At 51.0% G+C, this 18,991-nt stretch overlaps 2 protein-coding genes across 2 annotated transcripts; both read left to right on the plus strand.

Annotated features, from left to right (window-relative positions):
- Positions 1–257: 257 nt before the first annotated feature.
- Positions 258–10,657, plus strand: FBXO24 (F-box protein 24). Its single transcript, XM_066383654.1, has 11 exons — positions 258–294; positions 433–494; positions 2,779–2,877; positions 2,978–3,161; positions 4,082–4,320; positions 4,518–4,752; positions 5,364–5,522; positions 5,776–5,897; positions 6,143–6,274; positions 9,561–9,731; positions 10,046–10,657. Exons 1-11 carry the CDS (start codon positions 258–260, stop codon positions 10,406–10,408), a joined length of 1,803 nt encoding a protein of 600 aa, XP_066239751.1. The 3' UTR covers positions 10,409–10,657.
- Positions 10,658–11,974: 1,317 nt separating this feature from the next.
- Positions 11,975–17,367, plus strand: PCOLCE (procollagen C-endopeptidase enhancer). The gene is made up of 9 exons (XM_066382277.1): positions 11,975–12,175; positions 13,043–13,151; positions 13,581–13,839; positions 14,698–14,822; positions 15,284–15,420; positions 15,762–16,027; positions 16,589–16,666; positions 16,809–16,979; positions 17,122–17,367. Exons 1-9 carry the CDS (start codon positions 12,081–12,083, stop codon positions 17,286–17,288), a joined length of 1,407 nt encoding a protein of 468 aa, XP_066238374.1. The 5' UTR covers positions 11,975–12,080; the 3' UTR covers positions 17,289–17,367.
- Positions 17,368–18,991: the final 1,624 nt, after the last annotated feature.

The following is an 18,991-nucleotide window of genomic DNA, read 5'->3' on the forward strand; positions in this document are numbered from 1 at the left end:
TAGATACAGATGAATGACTGTCAAGAAGGCCAATTAGATTCCCTAGAGGGAACTTGGTCCGACCTCTTCTCTGAGGGACGACTCTATCTACCAATAGCATGGGCGAGAAGGCGGCTTCGTAGCTAAAGAGGGGGCGGTGAGATAGTACTTTCAGACTGAGTAAAGAATGTGAACGGCGCTCACTGGTTGGGCTGGGAGCATTGCAGGGGTAGAGTGTGCGAGCTGTGAGTGTTAAGGAGCGAGCCAATTTCGAGGGCATGAGGTACCCAGGAGTACTAGGGGACGCCGAGACAAGTGTGCAGGGGGTCGTGTGGCAGATGGGACTGTGGAGACCATTCCGGCTACGGAGGCTGAGGCCCTGGGACAGTCTGTGCAGTCCCGCCGGGCGGCTTCCCAGAGCCTGAAAGTTCCCAACTCAGTTTCTGGATGTAGGGTTCCCGAAGCTCGGGAAATTCTCGAGAGCTGCCGCCCGGCCTGCCAGCGCAGCCAGAGGAGTGCGCCCTGGCAGGGATTGTGATAAGACTGGTGTTTTAGTCTAGAAGGGTCTCTCATCTAGAAACCCTCCATTTTACAAATGAGGAAACTGAGACGGAAAAAAGTGGATGAAGTGGCAGGAGCCAACAGCGAGGTGCTGATGGCTTGCACTAGAGCCCAGGCTTACCACTGTATCAGCTTTTACAGTTCTTGGGCTTTTTCTGTTTTCACTCTCTTTGCCTCATGGGGTGAGATGGAGTGAATAAAGAGGACCCAGAAATGAGAGGAAGCTGACTATGCTTTTTCTGTCTGCTGAGAGATCTTCCATCCTTTTAGATGGCTTGAGGACCTAAGTAGTCCACCTCAGCATGTTAATAGTTGCCTAATAGTCACATCTTAGATGTTGACATTCCTAAACACTTACTGAATTACTAAAATTCAACCCAAACCAGCTCTTTACTAGTCACTGTGAGTAAGGGAGTTTGATTGAATGGGTGACAGTCTGTTAGCCCAGTAAATCAATAAGTGTAGCTTGACCTGTGGTGGCACAGTGGACAAAGCATCAACCTGGAATGCTGAGGTCGCTGGTTCAAAACTCTAGGCTTGTCTGGTCAAGGCACATATAGGAGTTGATGCTTCCTGCTCCTCCCCCCTTCTCTCTCTTTCTCTCACTCTCTAAAAATGAATAAAACCTAAAAACAAAGATAAGTGTAATACTGTGCAGCTTAGGGCTAGCCGGCCAGTACTAGATTCCTTTGAGCCCCTGGAAGAGCCAGCTACTCCCATATTTATTGGTGCAGTTCTGCTTGCCTGGACAGACACAACCCCAACTCCTGTTTCTCTTCATAAATATCTCTCCACAACCCCATACACACACCATAAGACTAAGTCTTAGACTCTGGGAGATAACCGAAACTTCTAGAGTAAATCTAGCCCTTTCTTCCACCACAGTAAGTTGCCCTTCATACATACATACAGTGATGTTTCTAACCCAGGAAAGCAGTCTATTTTTTTGTATTTTTCTGAAGTTGGAAACGGGGAGGCAGTCAGACTCCCGCATGCGCCCTACCGGGATCCACCCGGCATGCCCACCAGGGGGCGATGCTCTGCCCATCTGGGGCGTTGCTCTGTTGCAACCAGAGCCATTCATTCTAGCGCCCGAGGCAGAGGCCATGGAGCCATCCTCAGCGCCCGGGTCAACTTTGCTCCAATGGAGCCCTGGCTGCGGGAGGGGAAGAGAGAGAGAGGAAGGAGAGGGGGAGGGGTGGAGAAGCAGATGGGCGCTTCTCCTGTGTGCCCTGGCCGGGAATCGAACCCGGGACTTCTGCATGCCAGGCCGACGCTCTACCACTGAGCCAACTGGCCAGGGTCAGCAGTCTGCTTTTGGATGTGTTTTTCATGAGACTAAAAAGTTTGTGCTGAATTGTTTATACTTTCTTCTGGTGCATGCTTTTGTTAGATAGATGGTCATTAGCAGCGTCACCTTCCTCCTCTTATTTATTTATTTATTTTTATTTTTATTTTTTGAGTTTATACTCTAGCTACAAATCCCCTGGCCTGTCCTGCTGAGATAGAAAGAATTCACCAGTGTTTCTCTCTACAGAGTTAGTGCTAAAAGGGCCTCAAGTGGAAAAACCTACCATTACTGCCTGAAACTAAAGGCCTCATCTCCTGTAAAATACATATCCCATGAGGGCTCAAGCTAAGTTAGAACCAAGGAGCTGTCTGAGAGAAAATCCCTAGCAAGGTTGGGGAAAATAGGTCACAGTGGCTAGGCAGTGAGGTCACAGAGAGGTTTGTCTGCTCCAGACTCCATGAGGGAGGGGCCTAGGAGGCAGTGGGGCCTCAGAAGGTCCCCAGGCCCAGGCAGGGGACATGGTGTGGGAAAGGCAGCAGGGACGGGGGTCAAGACAGGTGTCTAGGGGCCTGAAGAGATGAGGACAGGAACAGGGCGAGGGCAGTCAGGATGGTGAGGAGAAGCAGGAAACAGAAGCTGCAAAAACTTTCTGGGCTATACAAACTGGAGGATGGGCTCAGGTGGAGGGGAGGGCGAGGCAAGGGAAGGGCAGAGAGGGACAGCAAGAGATCTGCGGAAGGATTACTTGGAAAAATTAGACCAAGGAACAAGGCAGATAGGGAGACGTAACCCATGGACATAGAAAGATGGGAGCATTTAACAACACAGAGCTAGAAATAGAGCTACGAGCCCCGAAGATAGCAGTTAATGAAAGACAGGCTGAGAGAAGGAAGAAAAAGAGGCATGATCCTCATGCAACCCCTGTGCTCCCCTTTATTCTTGGGTAGGTGAAGCGGAGCTGCCCTTCATATGGCCCGGAGCCTGAAGGTGAAGAGAAGAAGGGAAGAGGGAACCCTATTTCTGTCCAGTTGTTCCCCCCAGAGCTGGTGAGTCCTTGAGGAGGGGGAGGTATTAAGAATAAAGGACTGGGGGCCAGGCCACTGAGGGCCCCTGATGACCCCTGCTTCTTCCTGCCTGCCCCTCCAGGTGGAACATATCATCTCATTTCTCCCAGTCAAAGATGTAGTTGCCCTAGGCCAGACCTGCCACTACTTCCATGAAGTGTGCGATGCTGAGGGAGTATGGAGACGCGTCTGTCGCAGGCTCAGTCCTCGCCTACGAGAGCAGGGTTCTGGGGTCCGACCCTGGAAGAGAGCTGCCATTCTTAACTGTACACCTTCCCCAGAACCTCCAGTTCTCTTTGCCTCTGTCCTACTTTATTCTGGGATCCCTCCTGCTCCATAAAGTTGCCTGATGACTGCAGCATTCCCAGTCAACCTTCCAGGGCCCCTTTCTCTGGAAGAAACTTAGATTCAAACATGCCATCGAGTATTTCAAGTCTCTAGAGCCACCTGAGGATAGATGTCCCACCCAGAGCCCCCATTACTAGCATCCCTGCCATGTCTCCTTCCGTATTCAAGCTTTCTTCCAAATCTTATCCTAGAGACATCTTCCACTTCCCAAAACTTGAGTTTTCCCTCCTGTAAACCAGGGTTTCTCAACATGTCACTACTGAGGTTTTGGACCAAATAATTCTTTGAAGTGAGGGAATGTCCTGTGTATTATAAGATGTTTAGCTGTATCCCTGGACTCTACCTACTAGATGTCAGTGGATAGATTGGGAGGGCTTCCCTGGGAGCCCCTATCCACTTACTCCATCTCACATACTAGAGATTAAGGGAGATCCAGATAGCAGATCCAGAGGTATTGATGAGGGAGGGTTACTGGTCTTTCTGAGTCATTTCTTTTCACTCCTCTTTCTTCTTTACTCCTCTGCTTCTTTTCTATGTATTTATTACTATATTTCCCTTGATGCCTCTGATGCAAGTTTGGACCAAAGAAGTGCTCACTTAGAAGCATGTTTATGGCCCTGGGCTGAGGTGGGCCGGGAAACAAATATTCAGAATCGGGTTTAATTAAGGATATCCTCTAAGCTTTCCATATATCCTTGGAAGGGGTCTGTTTCCCAGTCCTGGGGATGGAGAGGAGCTAAATAGCAGGGTGACTGAGAAATCTTGTTTGCCTGAGGTCTGATTCATCTCATTTGTGTCATTCCAATCCCTTGAACCTTCCCTGTCCTTCCCTCTCCAGACACGAAAGGCCTGTATTTCCAGGCATTTGGGGGCCGCCGCCGCTGTCTCAGCAAGTGTGTAGCTCCTCTGCTATCCCATGGCTACCGCCGTTTCTTGCCCACCAAGGACCATGTCTTCATTCTCGACTATGCGGGGACGCTCTTCTTCCTCAAAAATGCCCTGGTCTCTTCCACCCTTGGTCAGATCCAGTGGAAGCGAGCCTGTCGCTATGTTGTATTGTGTCGAGGAGCCAAGGATGTGAGTAGCAGAACTCTGGCAGCTAAGAACCCACCAAGCCTCCAGGGGCCCTCATCATTCTTGGGGTGTCCTCCTCAGGACAGCTGTCTTCCCATATCAGAAACTGGAAAATAAGCCCCCATTTTCCAGCTTTGTACCCAAGTATCTCATCTCTCAACTTAGCCTCATCCCACCAAGCCTTTGTCTTTTTCATACAGTTTGCCTCAGACCCAAGATGTGACACAGTTTATCGTAAATACCTCTATGTCCTGGCCACTCGGGAGCAGCTAGAAGTGGTAGGCACAACTGGCAGCCGTGCCTGTGACTGTGTCGAGGTCTACCTGCAGTCCAGTGGGCAGCGGGTCTTCAAGATGACCTTCCACCACTCCATGAGCTTCAAACAGATTGTGCTGGTTGGTCAGGAGACTCAGCGGGCTCTACTGCTCCTCACAGGTGTGGCTTCAAGCAGTGGTTTGCAAATTGTTTTCTGCAGATTCTTCAGGACCTGCTACAGGAGATGAGGAAGGAGGCCTCTCACACAGGGTTCTGCATGCCATCGCAATCCCAACAGCTCTTCATTTGTCTGTCTCCTAGACTAAAATTCTGCATATTTCATATGAGTAAAGGGCCCCACTTTAAGTTCTAATCTCCCCAACCTCCACTGCCAGGTGCCTCACTTTAAACCCCAAACTGAACCCCTATTTTCTCAATGTTTCCTATACTTAACCACACTCCCAAGCCTGAGACCTTCTGGACTTCTTAACGCTATGTAGGCCCTGAGTCCCCAGACATCATTCCCAACATTCAGACTGGATTCTGCCAAATATAGGTTTTCTCTCCATTCATCTCACACTGAAGGACTTCCCTGATTTATTTTTGATGGTAAGGAGCTGGAATCTGGGAAACTTAAGGTCATTCTTATTTCATCTCTATCATTTTTCTTCCAAGCCCAGTCTAGGGTAGTAAACATTTCATCCCATGTGGCTTGGGGTTCTAATGGGAAGTTAATGCAGATATTGGAGAGTCCCTTCCCCCACATAATTGTCTGCCTCCCCTTCTCCCAGAGGAAGGAAAGATCTACTCTTTGGTAGTGAATGAAACCCAGCTGGACCAGCCACGCTCCTACACAGTTCAGTTGGCCCTGAGGAAGATGTCCTATTGCCTGCCTCACCTGCGTGTGACCTACATGGCTTCCAACCAGAGCAGCACTCTCTATATTACAGGTGAGAACTACTTCCCAGACTCCAGCCTTGGGCAGATCTTCCAGATACAGACAACACCACCCCTGATCCTTAGTCCAGCTCTATGGTGGACTCCTAGTAAAATGATGTTTGTATAAATTCCCAGACATCATAGCTGGTGCATTTCCAGTGGGTGTGAGACTCCCCAGATTTTGCAGTGTTCATCCCAGGTGGGGCCTTATTCCTAGGAAATGGGTACCCAAAGCTGCGGAGCTGAGGGTACCCGACCCCTCAGATGAGGGGGGAGTGTATTTCGAGGTGCATACCCCAGGGGTGTATCGTGATCTCTTTGGGACCCTTCAAGCCTTTGACCCCCTGGACCAGCAGATGCCACTTGCTCTCTCACTGCCTGCCAAGGTAGGATCCTGGAGGGATGGGCAGATCAGAATGGGAGGGGCTTTAAGGGTTGAAAGGTTCCCAAGGTCTGAAATTGGAGCAGGAATCAAATGAGAGAGAGGGCATCCAGAGAGAGGGGTGACAGAGAGGCAAGACCAAAAGAAACCAGCCAGGGATAAGCAGGTTGGTGGTTGGGAGGTTTTGCAGTTCAGAGTTTCTCTGGAGGGAACTGAATACCCATCTCCCCTTTCTACCTTACTCCCTAGATCCTATTCTGTGCTCTTGGCTACAATCACCTTGGCTTGGTGGATGAATTTGGCCGAATCTTTATGCAGGGAAATAACAGATATGGGCAGCTAGGAACAGGGGACAAAATGGACCGAGGGGAACCCACACAGGTGAGAGACTGTTTCCCAGTAATTCTCTTCTTGATCCCCTTCCTCCAATTCCGTGACCCCTGAATCTCCACTTCTCCAGTTTCCATAGAATCCACTTTCTAGTCCCTTGGAGGGTAAGCCAACCAGTATATAATGCCCGTCGTATTTTGTGTCTTACCCAGGATTGACATTATGAGGTTTGTTCTGTGCAGTGCATCCTGTAAGTGCAATAGGAATTTAGTGAATCAGGGAGATCTGCGTGGGCTGGAGTAACAAAAAGAGGTGAGATGTGAGCAGGGCCTAGTGGGTTAGATAGGATTCAGGTGGGGATAGGGAAAGGCATCTGTGTAGTGAGGATGAGGACAAAGTTCGCATGTAACTGGAAGCATGGAAAGACTGGCCTAACTAAAAGAAAGAGGGTATTTTGTAAATAGGTAGATACGAGGTGGTATAGCTATAGCTGCGTGTGAGCTTGGAGAGGTATAGATATGGGAAAGAGTCATTTTAGGTTCTGAAGCAGGAGAAGGCAACCCACATGGGTGATTAAGAACAAGTCACCTGGCTGGAGTACACAGGAAGCTGCAAGTGAGAAGCCTACTGGGAGGCTATTGAGACAGCAGCACTTGAGACAAGGGCCTGGAGCTGGTACAGTGGCAGTGAGAATGGAAAGGAATAGATATGAGATGTTTTAAAAGGAAAGAACAGGCCCTGGAAACTGATTAGAGGTGAGCAGAGGGGTGTAGGACAAAGGTGGGTCTGGCAGTAGTTCCCTTGAAGAAAAATGGTATCAGCAACAAATGTGTTTGTTAGAAGGGGATGCTGCTTGGAGGAAAGGACATGAATCTAAACTTCTTTTCAGTGAGAGAACAGTAAAATGGAAATAGGGGTGCAAACCTGGGTAGGAGCTGCCATTATAGGCAGAGGTAATAGAACAGTTGTCACTGACACAGGAGGCGTTCCCTCAAATGCCATGTCCCAAAAGCCATGGACACAGGAAGTTTTAAACAGAAGGAAGTGATTAATGGTGACACTAATAATAAAGGAATATACTATACTCATATGGAAAGATGGTCATGCTATATTTTCAGGTGAAAAAAAAATGTGTAAAATGGTTTACATTTTTGTTTAAAAAGACAACTTATATGTAGAGGTGACCTTTGAACAGCACGGGTTAGAGACACCAACCTGACATGCAGTCAAAAATCCACGTATAATTTAAGTTGGCCTTCCACATATTTGAATTAAAAATACAGTAGATGCTCAATCAACACAGGTTTCTCCTGCACAAATCCACTTATACACAAATTTTTTTTTTAATTTTATTTTATTTATTCATTTTTAGAGAGGAGAGAGAGAGAGACAGAGAGGGATAGAGAGAGACAAAGAGAGAGAGACAGAGAGGGATAGAGAGAAGAGAGAGACAAAGAGAGAGAGAAGGGGGGAAGAGCTGGAAGCATCAACTCCCGTATGTGCCTTGACCAGGCAAGCCCAGGGTTTCGAACCGGCGGCCTCAGCATTTCCAGGTCGACGCTTTATCCACTGCGCCACCACAGGTCAGGCAAATTTTTTTTGAGAGAGAGAGACAGACAGACAGACATTGTTCCACTAGCTGTGCACCCACTGATTACTCTCACATGTGTCCTGAGCAAGGCTCAAACCAGCAAACTCGGGATGGACCCAGTGACTCCAGGATCAAACTGGCAACTCTAATACTCCAAGGTGATACTCTATTCACTGCGCCACCAGCCAGGACTACATGAATTTTTTAAATCCACATATGATATAAGTGGACCTATATCTTAAATCTGGTTTATAAGTGTGCTAAGGTTGCCAGCTCAAAACCCTGGGCTTGCCTGTTCAAGGCACATATGGGAGTTGATGCTTCCTTCTCCTCCCCCTTCTTTCTCTCTCTCCTCTCTAAAATGAATAAATAAAATCTTTAAAAAAAATTTTAAGGCCCTGGCCGGTTATCTCAGTGGTAGAGCGTCGGCCTGGCGTGCGGGAATCCCGGGTTCGATTCCTGGCCAGAGTACACAGGAGAAGCGCCCATCTGCTTCTCCAACCCTCCCCCTCTCCTTCCTCTCTGTCTCTCTCTTCCCCTCCTGCAGCCAAGGCTCCATTGGAGCAAAGTTTGCCCGGGCGCTGAGGATGGCTCTGTGGCCTCTGCCTCAGGTGCTAGAATGGCTCTGATTGCGGCAGAGCGACGCCCTAGATGGGCAGAACATCACCCCCTGGTGGGCGTGCCGGGTGGATCCTGGTCAGGAGCATGCGGGAGTCTGTCTGACTGACTCCCCGTTTCCAACTTCAGAAAAAGAAAAAAAAATTTAAATATCTGGTTATAAATGGACCTGTGCAGTTCAATCCTGTGTTATTCAAAGGTCAACTGTATACATTTGTATAGGCAGCAGTGAAGGATATCCAGCAAGATGTTAATAGGGGGTGGTGAGATTTCCAGTGATTTTTAAATTAATTTTTGCTTGCCAATATCTTATAATGTTTCTATAAGGACCATAAAGTACTTATCTATCTTCAAAATTAAAGTGTTCAGTTTCAGGAGAAAATGTGCTGGAGATGCCATAGGATTTGGCAGCCAGGAGGTCAGGTGCATTTGGAGAACATCTCAGTAGCATAGTAGGGAGAAAAGCCAAATCACAAGAAAGTTCATGAAAGACTGGCTGTGATGAGAACAAGAATGTCTGGTCACCTTTAGACTGGTAATGCAACCAGTTCAGCCGAAGAGACAGAAGTAGGAAGCAACAGGAATCAGGAAGAAATGATTTTTCAAAATGGGGTGGCCATTTGGAAAGATAATATGAAAAACTAAAAATGCTAGAGAGGGAAAGTAGGACTATGTGGAAAGAAAGTCCTTCTGGAGGCTAACCTGGAATTGCAGGGAGATTGGATCTTTAAGCCCTGGGAAGAGGAAGGATATTCCTTGCCCTACGGCTGAAAGGCAGGATGAGAGGCTGGACTGGCTCAGGCCTGTGGTGTGAGAATGGGAGAACAGATGGCAGGCCCTGGCCTCAGGCAAATAGCTTATTTTCTGGGGAGTAAAGATGAAGTGCTAGACCCCATGTAGTCAGACTGTTTGGGGCAGCAGGAGAACCAAGGAGGGAGAGATTGCTGCCAGTCTCATTCAGCAGCAATCTGGCTCGCCCGACCTCCTGGGGAAGGTATGCTGGGTCCCTTTTCTTCCCACTCCCAGTTCCCCTAGATTCTGCCCTGAGCCTTCCTGTCACCCTTCTCCAACCTGAGCCCCCAGTCCCTTGGTGTTCCCTCCTTAGGGACCTTGGCCCTGTGTCCTCAGGTCCGTTATCTGCAACACCCCATTGCCCTGTGGTGTGGCCTCAACCACTCCCTAGTGCTGAGCCAGAGCTCGGACTTCAGCAAGGAGCTGCTGGGCTGCGGCTGTGGGGCTGGAGGCCGCCTCCCTGGCTGGCCTAAGGGGAGTGCCTCCTTCGTCAAACTCCACGTCAAGGTCAGAGCAGGATCAGGCGAGCAGCGGGCAACTAGGGAGGGCAGGTAACCCACGGGATTGTAGCTGGTGCTCCCACAGGGACCCCATTTCCCCAGCACCACCAACCTTCCTTTCCCGCCACACACCATGGCTCCTGGCTCTCTCCCTTAGCAGATCCTGCTGGCCCTCTCTGACCTCACATGACCCTGGGGCTCAGCCAGCCATCTAACTTGCTAGCTCAGGGCTGGTCTGAAGGGGAGGGACACAACAGCTGGGGGTTCCTGGGAATCCCTCAGTAAAGGCCCCACTCAGCCACACCCCTTCTCTCTTCCAAGGTCCCTTTGTGTGCCTGCTCCCTCTGCTCTTCCAGAGAGTGTCTCTACCTGCTGTCCAGCCATGATATCGAGCACCATCCTTCCTATCGAGACCTACCTGCCAGCAAGGTGGTGGGGACCCCGGAGCCCCACCCAGGATCTGGAGTACTCCAGGACCCTGGGGAGACAGCTTGGGCCTGTAAAGAGTACCTCAGCCAAATCCACAGCTGCACGACGTTGCAGGACCGGATGGAAAAGATGAAGGAGATTGTGGGCTGGATGCCCTTGTTAGCTACACAGAAGGATTTCTTTTGGGAAGCCCTGGACATGCTACAGAGGGCTGCTGGAGGGGTCGGCCAAAGCCCCCCAGCCTCTGAGAGCTGACCTCCCTCTTCTAGTCTCACCTCTGGAAGAGAGTGTGGCTCTGGGCCAAAAGCTAAGGAGAGATGGAGTGGTAGCAATGAAAAATGTGCATGGGGAGGAGGACACAGCAGGGTGGGGACTGCTAGACACGCTCGGATGGGGAGGGAACTGTTTTGTAAAATGTTTAGGGGGCTGCCCAGGAGGGGCCCCTAATCTTAACATGATGGACAAGAGATTCGATGGAAGAATAGAATAAAATGCTGAAATGTAGCCCTGTTTGGAAACCTGGGGCCTGGGACAACAATGGGGCAGGGGATGGGGGGCTCGATGCCTGGCTCAGTGGGTGAAAGGAAGGCAAGAGCATGGACAACGGCAGGCAGAGCAGAAGCTGCTCAAGCTTTCAGGCTCTGCAGAGCTGACAGCACCTGAATCCTTCAGCCTGCTTTCCCCTTCCACTCCCAAGAGCTTCCACTCCCCATCTTCTGGAACAACTCAGTCAATATATGCTACTTTGTGCCACCCCCCCCCCACACACACACACCACCCCGATCCTCATTCCCATCCTGAGGAAGCCTCTTCTGACTTTAGAAAGTTTCCTATCCATTTTCCTTCATCCCAGTGAGGTCAACCTTCCTCCTTTCCACCTCTTTTTACCCTCCAGGTCTGGTCTCACATGTCCTTTTCCCCCTACTTTCTACACCATCCTTTTCCTCCAGAAGAGACACACGCCCTTTATTCAGATGCCATTCCTCTCTGCCCCAGTCCCACACCTCCAGACATTTGGGAGAAAATGGGTGAGCAGAGTTCTTTTCTCTTTGGCCTAGTCTGACCAGGGATAGAGAGAAAACAGTGAAAGTTTGAAGTGGAAAATATGTTTGAGCAGGTGGTCATGAGAAAAGGGGGCAAATGTTTAAAGCAGGGGTCGAGAACCTATGGCTCGTGAGCCAGATGTGGCTTTTTTGATGGCTGCATCTGGCTCACAGACAAATCTTTAATAAAAAAATAATAATGTTAAAAATATAAAACATTCTCATGTATTACAATCCATTCATTTCCTACCGCTCATGGTCATGGTTGTGGGTGGCTGGAGCCAATCACAGCTGTCCTCCGGGACAGCACCAAATTTTTATTGGATAATGCCTAATATACACAGGTCGTTGTATGGCTCTCACGGAATTACATTTTAAAATATGTGGCATTCATGGCTCTCTCAGCCAAAAAGGTTCCTAACCCCTGGTTTAAAGGTTGAGAGTCCAGGAAAGGACTTCCTCTGTGTGCTAAAGAAGAAGCAATGCAGAGGATCCTGAGTGGGCTGGAGCATCCTTCCAAAGGACTAGAGGCTGTGTTCACAGGATTCTTGGGCACTGGACAGAATGGGCTTCCAGATGACATTACTTGATGCCTAGATTATTGCTGAGGGCCTGATGCTCCCTCAGCCCTTCATTGCTCCACCCACCATTTAGGTCAATATTTATGTGTCCTGTACCTAGAGCACTTCCTGGACTCACCACTGTCCTAGCTCTACTCTCCCTGTCCCGCCTTCCCCCCAGCCCTCCCCACTGGCCAGCCCCCACGCCCACACACTCAAGGCTGCCTCATCTGGCACCGATTATCCCTGCCGCTGCTGCCGCTGCCGCTGCTGAACTCAGCTGCCGCCTCTATCTTGAGGACCTCAGCGCCTTTCCCCCCAGCCATGCTGCCTGCTGCCACAGCCTCCCTCTTGGGGCCCCTCCTCACTGCCTGGGCCCTGCTGCCTTTCACCCAGGGCCAGACCCCCAACTACACCAGGTAGGTCTCTTGGCACCTTCCAGTTAGCTTGAGTGAGCTTCAAAAGCCATTTTTTTGAGAGGTTATGCCTGTGGATCTTGTGGATTCTTTTGCTTACACATCACCCCCAAAATCTCCCACAGCCCCTACCCTCTCTGGCCCCCAAGTCTGTCCTCCCTGCTGCAAGACCACTGTCTCCTGCAGGTCACCACTGTTCCCCATTTCTTCAGTCTCTATACTCTGCCCTCTAAGTCTATGTTCACCCAGACCCTTGGCCCCCCATGGAACCTGAGAGAGCCAAGACCTTGAACTTGCCTGGTAGCGGGACATCTGGATTCCAGGAAGGCATTAGAGATCAAGGGGGATAGTGGGGGCAGCAAGTGGGAGATTTAGGAGTCAGATACTCAAGTACTTAGCTGGAACAGGAGCAGAGCAAAGGTTGGGAGCCCAGAGAGCCTGGTCTCCAGGTTCAGTTTGAGGGCCATCGCTGCTGCTTCTCCCTCAACTCTGCCCCCTCCCCCGCACCGCCTCGTGGCTGTGTCTACATCTGGAAGTAGTTAGGCAGCTGCTGTGGACTGCCTGGCAGTTCCAAGGGGAAGAATGAGGAAGGGGGGCTGAGGAGGATTCCGGGAATTCCTGTTGGGTAGGGGGTGGGGACGGGGGGTTAGAGGCATAGCCAAGTTGCTGGCCCCACTTTTTTCTGGTCCTCTACTATAGTGTTTCCCACCCCAGTTCCACCTTGGCTAGCTGAGGCTGTCCCAGCTCCCTTAGGCCTTTCTCCCTCATCCCACAGGCTTCCCTCCCTGGCCTCCCCATCCTCATTACCTACCCTATTCCAGTCTGTCTACTACTCCCCCACCCATGGCTGACCCCTCTTCTGTCCTCCAGACCTGTGTTCCTGTGTGGAGGGGATGTGACTGGGGAGTCAGGTTACGTGGCAAGTGAGAGTTTTCCCAACCTCTATCCCCCTAATAAGGAGTGCATCTGGACAATAACGGTGAGAAGTCACTCTGGTCACTACCCCTTGTCAAAGTCTCCAAGGCCTAGGTCCAGGCAGCCAAAGGCCCTCCCCCAGAACCCCACTTCTCCCTGGGGAAATCCAAGCCCCCTCCCTCTCCGGTCACTAATGGCATCAGTGTCCACAATAATATGTGGCAAATACCCTCACTCTTAACTCTTAATTCAAAGCCTCCTACTCCATTCCCAACTTCATTCCTGCCCCTTGTAATCTCTTCAAAGACATTGTCCCCTGCACAAACCACAAGCCTGATGCAGAACCCAGGTGCTCTGCTCTGTATCCCTGGGTCCCTTCCCGTTCAGGCCCAGGTTTCTCTCTCTAGGAAATGCTTGGGGAAAGGGAAGTGCCCTCTGCCTGGGTTGTGTGTGACCTGCCTTTGTGGGTCCCTGTGCCTGCCTCTGCAATCAGGTCCCTGAAGGCCAGACTGTGTCCCTCTCCTTCCGAGTTTTTGACCTGGAGTTACACCCTGCCTGCCGTTATGATGCTCTGGAGGTCTTTGCTGGGTCTGGAACCTCGGGCCAGAGGCTCGGACGCTTCTGCGGAACTTTCCGGCCTGCGCCCATAGTTGCCCCAGGCAACCAGGTGACCCTGAGGATGACAGCGGACGAGGGCACAGGAGGACGAGGCTTCCTGCTCTGGTACAGCGGGCGGGCCACCTCGGGCACTGGTGAGACCTCCCTCACCTTCGCCTGCCCCCTCTCCTGGCCCCGCCCCGGACAGGCCCCACCCCCAGCCTTAACCTCCGCCCTAAGAGCCTAGGTCCCCATTGCCTCCCTTTCCCTTTTTCCTCACTAACTGCCCCTCCAGTCCCTCCTCCCCCTCTTCTCTCCCTCTCCCACTCCCACCCACCCCTCTTCCAGGCCCTACCCCAAGCGCGAGGCGGAAATGGGTCACGGACCCGCGGGTGGAATGGGCGGCCTGGGGTTACTGGGACGGTGAGTAACTGCCCGCCCCCGTCCGCAATCGGGTTCCCTCTGACGGGCGCGAGGGGGCATCCCCGGGAAGGGGAACCTGGTTCCCTCGACCCGGAACCCCCTACACCCAGCCCGGGGCTCCCGATTGCGGTCCCATCACTCCCTCCTGGCAGCAGAAGTCTCTCCTAAAATGTTTAAGGCAGACCTCCCAAGGGGCCTAAGGGGTTATGCCCCAATTTGAGAGGGCTCTCACAGCGTGGGGACTCTCCAGCCTGCAAGGGAGACTTCTCTGTCGGCGGGGTAGATGGGATCTACCAGGGGAAGAGGAATAGTGTGGCCGCGGGGTCAGGGGGAGGGGCAAAAAGGGGCGTGTCCAGCCAATTCCTCCTCCCTCTTCCACCGCCCGCTTGGGCGCCCCGAGGTGCTAGACTTTCCTAAGCCTCGTTCCTCCTCTGCTAACCTACCCAACTCTTTCCTTCCCCTCTTCTCTCCCCTTCATCCTGAGACCCTAACATCCGACTCTCCTGAACGAGTTTCCAGCCTAGAACTCTTTTCAAACTGACCGAGGGTCTCCACTGCCCCCCACCCCCACTACTCTCTCCCCTCCCCAGAGCACCAATTTTGCGGGGGGCGGCTGGAGAAGGCCCAGGGAACCCTGACCACGCCCAACTGGCCGGAGTCTGATTACCCCCCGGGCATCAGCTGTTCCTGGCACATCATCGCACCCCCAAACCAGGTACCGACCCCTGCCTGGGCTGCCCTTGGGGGCCCAGGTGGCGTCCAGCATGCAGCTAGCAAAGATTTATTAAATATCTACCGTGTTCTAAGCACTGAGCTTGCACTCGTGGGGAGCAAAAACAGACCCAGCAAGCTTGCACGCAAACAAAATGTAAATTACATCTGTGACCAGCGAGGTATCTGATGTTGTTAAACTATGGTGTGTGCGTGATGGTGGAGGTGGTGGAGGAGGTGGATTCTGAGTCTGTTCCTTAAAAATGAGCCAGGTCACTATGGTGGGAGATGCCACTAAAGAGCTCCAGTGTGTGTGATCCTCCAAGCTGTGGTGTGAATGCATTAAGAGGAGGGCATCAAGGGGCTCAGAAGATGGGAGGAGGCTGCTGCAAGCATCCCCAAGAGTATAGTAGGTGGGAGAGGTGAGAGAGGCCAAGCAGCCTCTGCCCTCTGCCCTCCTACCAGGTCATCTCACTAACCTTCGGGAAGTTTGATGTGGAGCCGGACACCTACTGCCGCTATGACTCAGTCAGCGTGTTCAATGGAGCCGTGAGCGACGACGCCAAGAGGCTGGGGAAATTCTGCGGAGACACAGCCCCGGGGTGAGGGGGTGGGACCTGGGTGGGTGGCAGGTCCAGGCATCTCCACCTCCACAGGTGCAGGAGCCCTGCCCTGTGCTGCGGTTGGGAGGGGTGGGGCTTAGCTGAAGAGGTGGGATCTGAACCCATTAGCCCCAAACCAGTGGGTGGGTCAGGTGGAGTACTAAATAGACTCCACACCAGATTCGTGGTCCGTGGACATAGAGGCCAGTGGGCCCTACGAAGTCTGGGAAGCTAATGCAGCCAACCAGGTGGTGGGGGCAGAGGTTAAAAGGTCATGGCCTGGGTAGAGGCAGGTGTAGGCCTACTTGACACCTCTCCCAATGCCCTGCCGCTGCCCGCAGTCCCATCTCTTCTGAAGGGAATGAGCTCCTCGTCCAGTTTGTCTCGGACCTCAGTGTCACTGCTGATGGCTTCTCAGCCTCCTACAAGACTCTGCCGCGGGGCGCCACCAAAGAAGGGCCAACCCGGAACCCGGGGAAGGAAGCCCAGTCAGGTCCCCAGCTCCTTGCCCCAGGCCCCAAGCCAGAAGTCAGACCCAGAGTCAAGCCTGAATCCCCACCTGCAGAGAAACCAAAACCTGAAGCTGAGGCAACCCCATTGGGCCCTGGTGAGTCTGGGAATGGGAAGAAGGGGATGCAGAATGAGGGAGCTCTATCAAAAAGTTCTACCTGACCAGGCGGTGGCACAGCAGATAGATCATCAGCCTGGGATGCAGAGGACCCAGGTTTGAAACCCCACGGTCCCTGGCTTGAGCATGGGATCATAGACATGACCCCATGGTTGCTGGCTTGAGCCCAAAGGTCACTGCCTTGAGCAAGGGGTCACTGGCTTTGCTAGAGCCCCCAATCAAGGCATATAGTATACAAGAAAGCAATGAATGAACAACTAAGGTGCCCCATTGAAGAGTTGATGCTTCTCATCTCTCTACCTTCCTGCCTGTTCCTCTCTCACTCTTGCTAAAAAAATAAAAAAAAATCCCTGGGCTCATTCATTCATTCATACAACATTCACTGGTGCCACCTCTGTGCTAATGATACTGGGTGCTGAGACCCAAAGCTGAATAGAACTCTGAAAAGTTCAAATCAATGAGGCTGGTATGGGGAAAGTAGTTCTTCCTACCTGCTGGTTAGGTCACCGTCCACAAACAATGTTCCCTCCCATCTCCTAGGTGCATCCAGTGTCATCTGCCCAAAGCAGTGCCGGCGGACAGGGACCTTGCAGAGCAACTTCTGTGCCAGCAAGCTGGGTAAGAAGCCTCCTATACGTTCTCTGCTCCTCTAACTTCCTGCTCCTCTAACTTACCCTCCTGTTCCCAAAGAGCCCCCTCCTTCTGGTTCAGCCCTGCCCTGGCCTCCTGCCCCTCACTTCTCACCCTTACTCTCCCACAGTTGTGACTGCAACAGTGAAGTCCATGGTTCGGGGCCCAGGAGAGGGCCTCACTGTCACTGTCAGTCTCATGGGTGCTTATAAAACTGGAGGCCTGGACCTGCCCTCTCCACCCACTGACACCTCCTTGAAGTTTTATGTGCCCTGCAAGCAGTGCCCCCACATGAAGAAAGGTAACAGGAATGTGGAATAGTGGAGAGGGGTACTTAGCCTCATAGAAATGATAGATGTGGTAGAATCTGAGGGGCTCAGATAAGGAGGTACATCTACAAGGTACATAACATGAGCCCTCAATTCCTTCCTCTCCTCCCCCAGGAGCCAGTTATCTGCTGATGGGCCAGGTGGAAGAGAACAGAGGTCCCATCCTTCCTCCAGATAGCTTCGTGGTTCTCTACCGACCCAACCAGGACCAGATCCTCACCAACCTCAGCAAAAGAAGGTGTCCCTCCCAGCCTGTTCGAGCTGTGAGGTCCCAGGCCTAAAACCCAGGCCAACCTCAGCCCTTGGCCCTAGGGAGCCATTTTTTAATCCAAATAAATGTTCCTTGACTGAGGAAGAGGTCACATATCCATTTCTATGGTTTTGGTGCCCATCTTGGGGATTTCTTTTCATTCATTTGTTAAACTCAACAGACATTTACTATACAGAATAATCTTTAAGAACCTAAATTGGATCTTGTCATCCCTTTGTTCAGACACAAACAATGGTAACTATTAATAGTTAGAGGTGATGGATATGTTAATGAGCTTAATTGTGATCTTTTCTCAGAGCATACAAACCATCAAGTTGTAGGCTTTAAATATATGCAATTTTTATGTCAAAGGTATCTCAAAGCTGTTAAAAAGAAATTTTAAACACTTCTATAGTTTTTCATCAATCTCAATAAAATTTAAAACCCTACTGTGGGCTTGAAGGCTTTGGATGATCTGCATCCTTCATCCCTCCCTCTTCTCATCTACTATTTTCTCCCTTAAGACCACGGTTCAGCCACATTGGCTCTTTGGTACACTGGCTTTGCCTGTGCTATTCCTCTATCTGGAATTCTCTTCCATAGATAGCTCATGACTTGATTCCTAACTTCAGTCATCTCAGCTCAAAGTTCATTCTAGCTAGTTATTTGTTCATTCCACATGCCTGACCTCAGCATCAACCTAAATGCTGAGGTCTCTGGTTCAAAAAACCCTGGGCTTGCCCCGTCAAAGCACATATGAGAAGCAACTACAATGAGTTGATGCTTCCCACTCCTCCCTCCCTTCCTCTCTCTCTTTCTCTCCTCTCTAAAATCAATAAATAAAATCTTAAAAAGAAAAAAGCAAATGGCAGACACTGTTTTAAGCACCAAAGTACAACAAAACAAAGTCCTTGCTCTTGCCAAGCAGAGATAAACAGTAACATAAACATAAGAACAAGTAGCTCTATTAGTGTTATGAAGAAAACATAAGCATGATTAAGAGGACAAAGGGGAATTTTACATTTGGTAGGGTGCTCAGGGAAAGCTTTCAGTGTCAACTTTGTTAACAAATTGTGTGGCCTGGGAGAGACTTCACCTTGCTGAGGTTTCCTTCTGTAAGAATTGAAGATCGCAGTGGTGATAAAAGTGGCAGGGTTGGTAAGTCTTTTATTTATTTTTTATTTTTATTTTTCTTCTTTTCCAAGTGACAGGAGGGGAGATAGAGAGACAGACTCCCACATGCACCAGGACCGTGATCCATCCAGCAACCCAGACTGGGGCCGAGCTCTGCCCATCTGGGGCCATGCTCCCCACTAGTTCAAAAGCCGGTTTCTGAGGCAGAGGCTACAGGAGCCATCCTCAGCACCCAGGGAGGATAGGTCAAACCCAATATAGCAGTGGCTGTGGGAGGAGAAAGAGAGAAGGGGGAGGAGGGAGAAGCAGATGGTCTCTTGTCCTGTGTGACCTGATTGGGAATGGAACCGGGACACACCAGGCCAATGATCTACCACTGAAAATCCTGGCCAGGGCCAGGGTTGGTAAGTCTCTCTTTTGTTTTTAATTCAGTGAGAGGAGGGAAGGCAGAGACAGACTCCCGCATGTGCCCTAACTGGGATCCACCCAGCAGGGCGATGCTGTGCCCATCTGAGGCATTGCTCTGTTGCTCTGAAGGGAGAAACCAGAATGCAGAGAGGCCAGCAGGAATGACTGGCTCAGCCAGTCATTAAAGATTAT

This window comes from Saccopteryx leptura, chromosome 4 (genome assembly GCF_036850995.1).
Source record: "Saccopteryx leptura isolate mSacLep1 chromosome 4, mSacLep1_pri_phased_curated, whole genome shotgun sequence".
Classification (NCBI taxonomy): Eukaryota; Metazoa; Chordata; class Mammalia; order Chiroptera; family Emballonuridae; genus Saccopteryx; species Saccopteryx leptura.